The 12,506-nt window shown below is 41.8% G+C and overlaps 1 protein-coding gene and 1 long non-coding RNA gene across 7 annotated transcripts in view; one reads left to right on the forward strand and one right to left on the reverse strand.

Moving 5' to 3' along the window:
• Nucleotides 1–12,506, forward strand: part of LOC310848003 — a 222,727-nt gene that overhangs the window by 75,958 nt on the left and 134,263 nt on the right. The gene's annotated exons all lie outside the window — the stretch shown is intronic.
• The window catches only part of JPH2 (junctophilin 2), a 61,541-nt gene that overhangs the window by 4,766 nt on the left and 44,269 nt on the right, over nt 1–12,506 (reverse strand). For 2 of the 6 annotated variants that reach the window (XM_083746208.1, XM_083746207.1), the window contains 2 exons: nt 8,852–8,970; nt 1,019–1,887 (listed from right to left, as the gene is read on the reverse strand). The exons of 1 other annotated variant lie outside the window; for it this stretch is intronic. In XM_083746208.1, the coding sequence (XP_083602334.1) occupies nt 1,019–1,887; nt 8,852–8,970 (988 nt within the window). Of the gene's footprint in view, nt 1–120; nt 1,888–4,492; nt 6,257–6,472; nt 8,971–12,506 lie in introns of those variants that run through there. 3 more of the 6 variants (XR_014566076.1, XM_083746209.1, XR_014566077.1) reach the window with 3 other exon arrangements.

A 12,506-nucleotide genomic window follows, 5' to 3' on the forward strand; every position in this document is an offset into this window, starting at 1 on the left:
TTCCAAGTAACCATGCACTGGATTGGGCTGTTTGGGATTAATAGCTCTGTTCTTGAAGGTAATATTTGCTGGCTTCTCTATCAGAATGATGTATTATCACTATATGAAATGATTAATTACACTGATGAGGTATGATTATGAATAGAATCATGTGCATTTTTTATTCACAAGCAAGTTCCAAGATGCTCACTTACTCTTCTGTGGGGGTGAATAGGTTTGCTGCCTTGGAGCGCTCTGCCTACCATTCACTCTGCCTATGCTACCCCTGAGTGCACCAATCATCAGCTACCCTCTGTACTACCAGCCCCAATGAGCACCAGCTGCCATTGATGCCAATCCTGTTCTACAATTAGGAACACTCACCCTAGCAGTAAGTCAACAAAGTTAACATTTTCAACAAACCACGACATGTATTTTAACATGGCTGTGGTACTGGAAATATAGATAGCACATAATATATTGTGTGATTCTCTCTCTCTCTGTGTGTGTGTGTGTGTGTGTGTGTGGAGAGAGAGAGAGAGAGAGAGAGAGAAATCTTCTGAAGCACAGAGCAAACTTTACAGCTAGAAGATTGCTCTAGCTATTTTTTTTTAATTTTTTGGCAGGAGGTGGAAAAGGGATAGGTGATATATACACACAAAAACACCCCAAACTGTTACACCTGAGTAAATCCTATATGCATCTGGTAGTATTGACCTGACTTAAAAATGTCAATTCACAGTATCTTACAGCCCCATCTGATGGAATGGAACACATAACAATTCACACAGTACTGTAGTTTTTAAAATAAGTTTTCACATGTAAACAGTAGTCCAGATCAGGTGCACGCATGTCGTGCATTTATGTACCCACCTCGGTTTTTGTACATGAAAGCAATGTGGCACAAATGACAGCAGTGAAGCAAACGAGGAATTGAAAAGGAGATTCAGATTATTATTTGCTTCTTTCCCTCCCCTATCCAGCCCCCAATGGAAAAAAAAACACTCCCCTCTCCTTTATAAAGACCATGTAGCAGCACCTCTTCATGCTCTTCCACCTCTTTCGTTGCTGCCTCTGGTGAAGCAACTTTCTTCACCACAGCCTTGGGGTCAGTTTTGGCCACCACCTTCGTTTCAGTTTTCCGTTCAGGCTTGCCTTCAGCTGCAGCTTCGGCTTTCTCTTCTGCTTTGGGTTCTGGTGGCGGATGTTGCTTGAGATCCTGCTTAGGTTCTGCTCTGAGTGCTTTTTTTTCTTCATGAGCTGCTTCATGCTGAGAGACAGGTGTACCTCCCCTCTTTTGCGGCTCCAGTTTGTGCTCAATGGCCTTCACATCTGCTTTGGGCTCTGGGGAACTTGGCTTGGCAGGCAACTTGGAGTCAGGGAATGATTCCTCCTCAAAGTCCACTGGGGGAGTAACCGGGGAGGTCCTCACAGCATAGCTGTGATAGCCCTGAAATAATGCAACGTCGCCTTCCTGATGTATCCTCTGAAGGGGTTTGATCTCCATCTGGTCAGCAGCAACCCTCACATGGCTAGGGTGGCTGGGGCTCCGGGAAGCAGGCCTACTACCACCTGCTGCCTTCTCTGCAGGTGCTAGCAAAGCTTTAGAAGGTGTGTTGGGCCTACTTCCTGTGCCGCTGCCATCCTTGCCATGATCTCCATTCCAGCTCCCAGGGCTTTTCTGAAAACCTTGCTTAGCTCGTTTAGCCTCAGGTGGTGTTCCAGCTGGTGAAGGCGTTCGAGCGGGACTTTCTTTGGGCTTGGTGGAATCTTGCTCATCAACCTGAGGGCTCTCTGGAGGTGGTGGTGGAGGTGGCTGTTCCACAGGTGGTGGCTCTTCAGTATTCTCTATATTATCTTCGTTCTCCATGAGCTCCTGGAGCAGTCGCCTCTTCAAGTATTCAGGACCTAGAAAAGGCAAGAAGAGGTTTTTGAACATTGCCAAGAGACAGTCAACCAGCATGAAATTCCAGTGGAATTAGGAAGCATAAGGCAGAAACAAATCCACAGGGGAAGGACCAAGGTTGCTTCATCACAGTCTCATCACCTCATAGAGGGAAGAGAAGATAATCAGTTAAGGAAAAAGAAAGGGCCAGTTCATCAGTAACCCCAAAGCTGTGCTGAATGGGAAGGAGGCAGACCTTGCGAGCAGGAAGCTTTTAATTAAAAGTGAAGTAGTACTTAAAAGCCTTAGTAATGCTTTGTTACTGGGCAGGCAGGTGCTACATTCACATTTTATCAAAAACTAGGTCTAATAAACAATGGAGAACAACACAGAAAGCACTAGAATGCAACAATTTGGCAATGACATTGACTGAAGGGGCAACTCCAGAACAAAGTATTAGCATGGAAGCAACCAACAATACAAGATCACATTATGAACACCAAGGCAATCTTGGGCATAGATTTTGGAACTTGCACATAAAAGATATAAATTCAATCCTAACTCAGGACTAGTGGAGCTATCACAAGTGATGCTAAGAGCACTTTGTATGCTTTAGTATATACCTTCTGACTGTTATCTATCTGGTAATAAAAGCAGACCAACCCATTTTCAGAATGTAAGTACACTGTGATTAATATGGATTTATCATTTGATTTGATGCCTTGATTTCAAGTTGCATTCTTTTTCTTCAGAGATGACCAAGGGTCTCTCTAAAACTTTAATTATTATTTGGTTTGAGGCCAAACTATTAATTACTGATGGGAGATCTGTGATCTCCCAATGTTATATTTTTGTTGAAATGTGTCCATTAGTCAATACATGCATACATGCATACAAACATGTTTATTGGGAAATGTTTGCACTTAAATGCTTGAGAACTTTTATGACAATTTTTTTTTAAAAAGTTGCTGCATAAAATTGCAGCTGGAAAAATGAACAACTGTGAGAACCAACACTGACAGATCCCTTTGCCTCTACTCCCAACAGCATACTAAGAAAAGCAACGGTCCTGAAACCCATAAAACATTTTGACTGGCCAAATCTTTGTACATCTACCTGTACAATGATATCTTTCACTGAAGAGGGCTGGTTGAGAGAAGGTGCAGCCGTTTGTCTTTGGTGTGAAGAGAGCTGTCAGATGTGTGCATTGCTCACTAATAAGGTCACCCACCCGTGACACTAAGATCCTACTGAACACACTTGAGCTGTTGACCCGCCTCCATTAAACAAGGTGACTTCTGGATTCACATTTCATTCTGTCCTCATCTGACTGGGTTGTGTCATCGTCTCCTAGCAGCACTGCCATCGGCTGCATTATTGTTTACATATTGGTAAGCCTTAGCTCAGTGCAGAAACGAAACAGCAAATCTCCCCCCACGCCCCCGTCTCTCAAACGAACGTGCTTATGAACCGAAACAGAGCAACCGGCCTTAATTAGGTCCCAAATATTTGTGGGCAAAACTGAGCCAGGAAGCTCCAAGTCTACATTAAGGTCAGAGCACTGTCACACACAACACTTAAATCAGTCGACAATGCCAATGTAAAATATGCAACGGCTGCAGTGCTAATTTGATTTCTTTCGCACAATCTGGCCTGTGTTGACAGCATTTACACATGGCACATCACCTCAGAGAGGGTCAAAGGCACATTTTAGTATGTTGTGCAAAAGCTGAGGTCTATGGGATTGTAGTGGAACATAATCTCCAGCTATATAGTTTCCAGCTATATCCAGGACTGAGGAATACCTCACATAATATAGAATGGAACGGAACGGAATTCTGCATCCAGGCAATTTAAATTATGCTTCAAGAAAATAAGTATTCTGTATCCCAGAAGTGGGGAACCTTTTTTTTTTTTTTTTTTTGAGAGAGCCACATTCCAGTAAGGGGAATAAGCAAGGAAAATGAGCCGGGCTGCCCTTTTTATCTCTCTCTTTATGCTCCCCCTATCCTCGTTTTTCTGTCCTTGCCACCTGCATGAAATTAGTTCAAGGGCTACATAAATTTATGCTGACTGCTACATGAATGAATATGGGGAAGCATAATTAGCAGGAGGAATACTTTTCCCTCTAGAATTTCACTTCCATTGCAGTAGTGAAATTAACACAGGGAAAAGTTTCAAAATCAGTCTGGAAGAATTCATCACTAGTTACCTGCAAAATTTCAGTCCATATGGCAAGTTCTTCTTGACCTATCTTGAAAATGTCTTCCCCTATCTTATTTTACTAGTTTGTTTAGAAGAGAGCTATACTCATGCAATGTATGAACGGATTGCTTTTAGACACAGACTGTGCATAGACAAATATAATGATACTTGGAATACATTTAGAGAAATTGTAATGACTTGTATACTCATTGGAATAATAGTGGTACTTATTTATCTATATATCATATTGTATTACAGTCTCAAAGCACTTTTCCCTCCCCCCCATTCTTTCTCTTTATTTGTTCACTGGGGGGGGGGGGGAGGACGGCTATATGTACTATCTGAGAGAGAAACAGTGCCATTGAACACAAGGGACTGACATTTGTTTTGAATAGATTAAACACTGGTAGTTTCTGTGTATATTAAGTCAATTTTGAAACAGCATCTGAGAATCTTGTTCCAGTAATGAGTTCAAATATCTGAAATTCAAGGGAGCAAATTCTGCCCAACATGGTTTGCGTTTCCAATAATGACTACGGCAAGCTGCTTTCACTGACTGATCAGCAAGGATAATTTTAACTGGTGAATGAATATGAGAAAACCCAAACTGTCCCCCAGATGTCCCAGGAATAAAAAAGAGCAGTGTCCATCAAGTACATTAGTGGCTGTGAATCTAGGCCATGTGACACCTACCCACTGCTTGTAATCCTGAAGGATTCTGCTGAAGCTGAAAGGAATATTTTCTGGCAGACAGATATATCTGGCACAGCCTGTGCTATGTGAGGAGAGGCCACTGAAGGCCAACTGGTGCAAGCAATATCTATTAGTAAAACTTGCCCTGTGCTTTGCTGCTGTCTGTCCACAGGTAGGGATTGACATATCAGTCTGCATCCAGTCTTTATCACTTTTGTATGTGCTCATTCATAAATCAGTTTTGTCCTGTTTCCACGTCAATCTTCCTTTTTAAAAAAATCAAAATTAATATTTATAGAAAACTTACACTTGGGATTCCAGATATGGGACGAGGCATTTCTACCCTAGATGTGGGGGTGAAGGAATACTGTTTTAAAATCAAAATATAACTATCTCCCTGACACCTCTCCTCTAGTTCCACAACTTTCAGCTGGGCTCCTATAACAGAAGAGAACTCATATACCTGTGGAGTCAGACTGCAGGTAGAATAACTCAGCACCTCTCACTTCTTTGCCCCACTTCCTCTTCAAACAGACACCCACACAGCTCCTGCTTTATACAGGATTGGAGCAGACCGACATTTAGACAGATCTACTGCTTTATGGGACTGGTCTAGACATTTCCTCTCCTCCTTTTGCACACCACCAGAATCTGTTCTGGAGGGTCCTTCAACCCCCCAGAAAATATTTTCTTCTCTTTTTTTAAAAAAAATAATTTTGTATTATTTTTCTCCTTAAACAATATTTTTGACAATACAATAACAAACATAAAAACTTTCTGCTCTGCCAAGCATATGACTTCTCTCCCTCTCTTCAGTAGGTTTTCCGCTTTCAAGTCCTATCGCGCACTTTAGCTCTTTAACTTCTATTGCACACATTGTAGGATTTATTTCAATCCTGCTAGGGTCTTCAAGTTTTTGCAATTATTATTCAAATATCCAATAAATTTACTCCAATCCCTTTGAAATTTTTGATCGTCCTGGTCCCGAATCCTGCAGATCAGTGTGGCCAATTCTGCAAAGTCCATCATCTTCCCCTGCCACTCCACAACCGTTGGTAACTCCTGTAACTTCCACTTTTGGGCCATTAAAAGTTCTCGTTGCTACTGTGGTGTACATAAATAGCCTTTGGTCTAACTTCGCAATTTCCTCTCCCATCAAATCTAGCAAGAATGCTTCAGTTTTTTTGGGAAAGGTATATCTAAACATCTTTTTTAATTCATTGTAGATCAATTCCCAGAATGTTTATACTTTGTCACATGTCCACCACATATGGTAAAAATCTCCATCTGATTCTTTACATTTCCAGCATGTTTTATCTCTCATCCTATACATTTTCGCTAACTTTACTGGTGTCAGATACCATCTATACATCATCTTCATTACATTTTCTTTTAATGCCATACAAGCTGTAAATTTCAAATTTTCATTCCACAGTTTTGTCCAAGAATCAAACTCAATATTATGCCCAAAATCTGTCGCCCATTTTATCATCACTTAGAATCATAGAATCATAGAGTTGGAAGAGACCACAAGGGCCATCGAGTCCAACCCCCTGCCTAGCAGGAAACACCATCAGAGCACTCGTGACATATGGTTGTCAAGCCTCTGCTTAAAGACCTCCAAAGAAGGAGACTCCACCACACTCCTTGGCAGCAAATTCCACTGTTGAACAGCTCTTACTGTCAGGAAGTTCTTCCTAATTTCCTAACTTCTTTGACTTCCTCATCTTTAGTATACCATTCTAACAACAAACTGTACATCTTAGATAATAATTTACCTCTGCTTGCCAACAGATTGATTTGAAATATTGATTTTTTATTTTCAAAACCACCCAGAAAATATTTTCAGGGTGCATAGTGGGCTGGAGGGAAGAGGAGAAAAAAAAAGGAAGTTCCATTGTGTGCACAGAAAGAGGTCACGCGAGTGGAGCAGAAGTGGATACAGCACTAGGGTTTAAAAGGAAATTGGACAAATTCATGGCAGAAAGGTCTATCAATTGCTATTAGCCATGGCAGTTCAATGGAACCACTATAGAGGAAGTACACTTTGCATTAGGGCAAAGAATGAGGGGTATTTTTTGTCTTCATCCCCTGCTTGTGAGCTTCCTATGAGGATCTATCTACTTGGGGAGCAGGATACTAAGATAATGGACCTCTGGACTAATCCATCAAAGGTCTTCTTGTGTGCTTATGGTCTTAAACCTTTGATAAAGGGACAAAAGCAGACCGAATCTCACTGAGTTGGTTTTTTGTTTTTTTTAATCCAGTTAACAGACTTAAGGTATACAGCACTATACACAACGGAGAAATGGGGGACCTGTGGCCTTCCAAATGCTGTTGGACTATAAATCCCATCACCCCAGATCATTACCCACACTGACTGCAGCTGATGGGAGCTGGAGTCTAAGAATATCTGGAGGCTCGTATGTTCTCCACTAATGCAAACCATGGGCACCTGTGCCTCACCATAGCGTGTACAAATACAGCATTCATGTGGTTAAAACAAAGGGTTACAGAAAATACGAAGGGTATTGGCATATAGTTGCTATTTCAGAAATGTGAGAATCATCTTTAAGGCTGGATTCCTACGCAACTGAATTCAGTGGAACTCAGACCTGAGAAATTATACATAGGACTGAGCTGCAAATCTGTTCAATCATTCTGACAAAGCAATGGTATAAATTGGATGCTAATACAATTTCTATACCAAAGGGGCTCAAGAGGAGGAGAACTGTAAAACATTTATTTTAGCCATCCTGCCCTGCCTGCAGGCTCTCATCAATCATAAAAAGACCCATTCAGGGCCATTTATTTCTGGCTGCAAGGAGGCTATTTGGAAGCTATTTCACCAGTTGCTCAAGCTCCTCAAAATAGCACTCAGCAGCAGACTGACCATTCGTAGTCTCTTGACTCTCTGTTTGTGACATCTTCGTCTAAATAAATCACACAAATACCACCACACTGATACAAATACAAATCAGTGGGCTTTGGTATATTATTATACTACTAAGGCTATTTTTATGGCCTCCACTGATTTCTATGAAATCCTCCTATTACCTCAGAATACATATTTTTAATGAGTATTTTCCCTCCGATTAATCAACTGGTCTTGTTAGGTTGCAATCCTGTGCACACTTCCCTGTGAGAAAGGCTATACACACTTATCTGAGAGTAAGCCCCACTGATCTGAGTGGGACTTAGTTCTGAGTAGAGATGTATAGAACTGCATGCTAAATCAAGTAAAGATTGCAATTATATATATCTGTATGTGTGTCTGTATACACATACATGTGTACACATGCCAATGTAACATTCAAGACTAGGGGTTAACCTTAAAGTGCTAAGGGGTTAACCTTAAATTCATTTGCTGAAAATATAAGCTGAAACTTACATGCACTTAGCTTGCACACATTCAGCTTTATGTACTTGGTAAAAAAATATTAAACAAAAAAGGGGGCGGACGGCTGGGAAAAAAGATTTTGGCAATCCCACCAACCATTGAACCCAATGTGTTTTGACTGTACAGTGGTACCTTGGTTTACAACCATAATCCATTCCAGAGGTCCGGTTGTAAACCAAAACAGGTTGTAACCCAAGGTGTGCTTTCGCCAATGGGGCCTCAAAAAAAAAATTGGGTTGTAATCCAAAAAAAGGGGCACGCACTTCCGGGTTTGACATGGTCGTAATCCAAAACGGTTGTAATCCAAAATGGTTGCAAACCAAGGTACCACTGTACACAATTTTGGCTTTACACTCTATCCCTGGAACATAGCCACCATGTAAGATATGAGTTGCCGGTATGTAGTTCTCCGATTAAATACTATTCTTGGCTGTGAAATCATGAAAAGTATATAATTATGACATATGACATGGGCCAACTGCATGGTTTTCCTCACTCAGTGCCTATGCCTACGCAATGTTTCAAGTCATTTGACAGCAAAGCCACTTGGTTCAGCACCCCCTCTCCAACTCATGCATGCTGCCCTCCACTCAAACACTTCATAGGACTTCAGCTTATGGGCTGTGCCATAGTAATGTCACCACTGCTGAAAGTCAACAAATAAAAGCTGGGCTAATTTCATTTCCTACCTGGCTGATAGAAATCCGGAGATAGTTCCCTGGCCATCGACCTGGCTAAAGTGGATTCATTGTTAGCTGCCACTGCTGCTTGCTCAGCCCCTTCTGACTTGGCTTTGGCATGGGCAGTCCTGTGGAGAGAACATCCATCATGGCAATTAGTATTTCCATTTGTTGCCAAGGCTGTCTTAGGCTGAGTTCCTCAGCCATTTATTCCAAGGTGGCTCTTCTGATGCGAATAGGATTCTTCTTTAATAAATGGTTTCATAATGACAGCCTTGCATGATGCTCAGTTCCTTAATATAGATGACCTTGCTTTGTAATTAATTGTTTTAAACATAAAATAAAAGGAGTAAGGAGGAATGAAAAATACATATTATCATGATATACATTTTACTAGCTTGTTGATTAGTAGATCCAGCTTTTGTATTTATATTTATGTTGCAGTGTTCTTAGCAAAGTATAGAGTTCAACATTTTCTTCAGTTTTATTACACCAGTACATCATAAAATAAACTCCACTTCTCCATAAGCTGGTTAATAATTTGTCTCCCTTCCTGTACTCTACTATATTGGGCAGCTTGACTTCCCATATCTTCATTATCCAGTCCTGCAATGTTGGAGCATTTACTTTTCTCCAACAGTGAATAATGACCACATGGGCAGCAGTCAATAAATGTGCAATCATTGATCTACCTTGTGGGAAAACAAAAACTTTTACATATCTCAAAAGCACAGATGTCCTGGTAAGTTATATACTGTTATACTCTCAAATTCCACTAATATAGTTACCTTGTTTATTGGCCATAAAGCAAAAATAAGCTCCAAGTTCCTACAATTTCTTATTTGTCTTATTTTGAAAATTTGATACCTAAAAGATTTATGACACCTATATATAGCTTGCTTGCAGTAGCAGGTTGTTTGAAAAACCAACAAAGTCAAAAGAACATAAGAAGAGCCCAGCTAGGTCAGACCCATGTAGTGCAACATCCTGTTCTCACAGTGGCCAACTAGATGCCTGTGGGAAGCATGCAAGCAAGACCTGAACCCAACACCACTCTCCCCTTCTGCAGTTTCCAGTATTCAGAAGCTGTGGAGGCAAAACATAGCCATAATGCCTAGTAGTCACTGATAGCTAGTCTTATCCACGAATTTGCCTAATCCTCTTTTAAATCAAAAAGTTTAGGGATGCAGGTGGCAATGTGGATTAAACCACAGAGTCTAGGGCTTGCCGATCAGAACGTCAGCGGTTCGAATCCCTGTGATGAGGTGAGCTCCTGTTGCTCAGTCCCTGCTCCTGCCAACCTAGCAGTTCGAAAGCATGCCATGCAAGTAGATAAATAGGTACTGCTCCGGCGGGAAGGTAAACGGCGTTTCCATGCGCTGCTCTGGTTTGCCAGAAGCGGCTTAGTCATGCTGGCCACATGACCCGGAAGCTGTACTCCGGCTCCCTCGGCCAATAAAGCGAGATTAGTGCCACAACCTCAGAGTCGGCCACGACTGGACCTAATGGTCAGGGGTCCCTTTACCTTTTAAATCAAAACTCCCAGACTCTTTTTATTATGAAGATTACAGATTTATTCTGTTCACATTAAGCAATCATCATTGAAAAAACCAATTTTACCAGGACCAAGAAAATTGTTGTCACTGACAAAATTCAATTCAGTCCTGCCCCTGCCCTGTTACTTTGGTTATGTATGTTATCTGCTACTGCTATTGTGGATAAAGTGTGACGTTTGTGCAACAGTCATGGGCATCTACTGAAGATACCCTTTCTGCACAACCAGATTTTTTTGCTCAGTAATTGCAGTGTTGCATCTTTCCAGATCTAGTACAGTTCCTCTGCTCTCAAAATACACCAGCTGGTGGAAGAAGCACATATGATAACATATGGCAGTCAAAATTGTGAGAAAACACGGTAGCTCAACAACAAAAGTGCTACCTTGAAAGGAGGCATTTGGGTGTAGCATACGAGTAACAACTGTGCGACTGTTGTGCTGTAAAGTGATAGTCTGAGAAGGCTTTTTAGCAAGGAAGCAGAGTTGATCTTGCACAGTTCTTCTCCATAAAATACAAACATTCCTTCCAGTAGCACCTTAGAGACCAACTAAGTTTGTTATTGGTATGAGCTTTCGTGTGCAAGGAATTTTTTTATTTTGTTTCGACTACGGCTCCCTACCTATATCTAGTTCTTCTCCATGCAAGGTATGCCAAGGAAAACTAATAAAACATATTTCTTTATTTTTTTTGATACTTTTTATTTTAGTTTTCACAATATAAACAATAACAAAGATGCAGCAAGAAACAAAGCACAAAGTCAAGAAATGCAGCACAGAGCATAAAGACTGTTTCAATCTGCAGAATGAAGAGTGTCCAGCTGTTGGACCAGCTAGAAGATCCTATATGCTGTAGGAAGGCTCTTGTTGTCCATCTTAGCCACGCAAGCAATAAAACAATACCATTCGGCTGTAAATGTGTCTGTGTTCTTCCCCCCTCTTGCCATCCTCAGTTTATGGGTAAGTTTCTCATTCGAGGCAATCTGCCATATCAATTGATACAAAGTTCTGGAAGAAGCCCCCTCCATGTCCTTCCAATAACAGTATCCAACATCAAGTCCCACAGTGGCCAAGCAAATAAACCTGGGAAATTGAGAAACAGGGCAGGACCCTTCTCTCTGCTGCTCCCCAGCATCTGGTACTTAGAGGCATGCTGTCCCTAAACCTTGAAAGAGCATGTGTGTGTGTGTGTGTGTGTGTGTAAAGGGACCCCTGACCATCAGGTCCAGTCGTGGCCGACTCTGGGGTTGCGGCGCTCATCTTGCTTTACTGGCCAAGGGAGCTAGCATACAGCTTCCAGGTCATGTGGCCAGCATGACTAAGCCGCTTCTGGTGAACCAGAGCAGCACACGGAAATACCGTTTACCTTCCCGCCGGAATGGTACCTATTTATCTACTTGCACTTTTGATGTGCTTTCGAACTGCTAGGTTGGCAGGAGGAGGGACCGAGCAACGGGAGCTCACCCCGTTGCGAGGATTCAAACCGTCGACCTTCTGATCGGCAAATCCTAGGCTCTGTGGTTTAACCCACAGCACCACCCGTGTCTCATATATATATATATATACACCATGGCTATTAGCAATTGATAACCTTCTCCTCAATTTGTCTAATCCCCTTCTAAAGCCATCTAACCAAGTGCCCTTCACCATATCTTGTGGCAACAAATAATCCTTAAGTCCGGGTAGCCAACAAGTTGCCTTTCAGACGTTGTTGCCACTCCCATCATCCCTGACCACTAGTTATGCTGGCCAGAGCTAACCGAACTGGAGGCCAACAGTATCTGAACGGCACCACGTTGGCTACGTCTACCATAGGTTAACTATGTGCTGTATGAAGAAGTGAATCTTTCAAAGGCACTTAAGTATCTACATCCCAATGAAACATTTCAAGAATCTCACATGAGTCACTTAGTGTGTACACAGCACTCTCTGCCCTCCCTCTAGTAATGCTATTTAGATAACCCACAGGACATTCTGTTTCTTGATGCACAAATCCCACCACGCTTCAACCTCCTTTGTATTGAAAGTACGATTCTTCCTATTAACTCATCCAGAGAGATCCCTATCCTTTGAGGGCTGTTCTGTGGGGGAATGTTTTTGGCACCCTGCATC

This window comes from Podarcis gaigeae (assembly GCF_964106915.1).
Source record: "Podarcis gaigeae genome assembly, chromosome: 6".
In the NCBI taxonomy this organism is placed as follows: Eukaryota; Metazoa; Chordata; class Lepidosauria; order Squamata; family Lacertidae; genus Podarcis; species Podarcis gaigeae.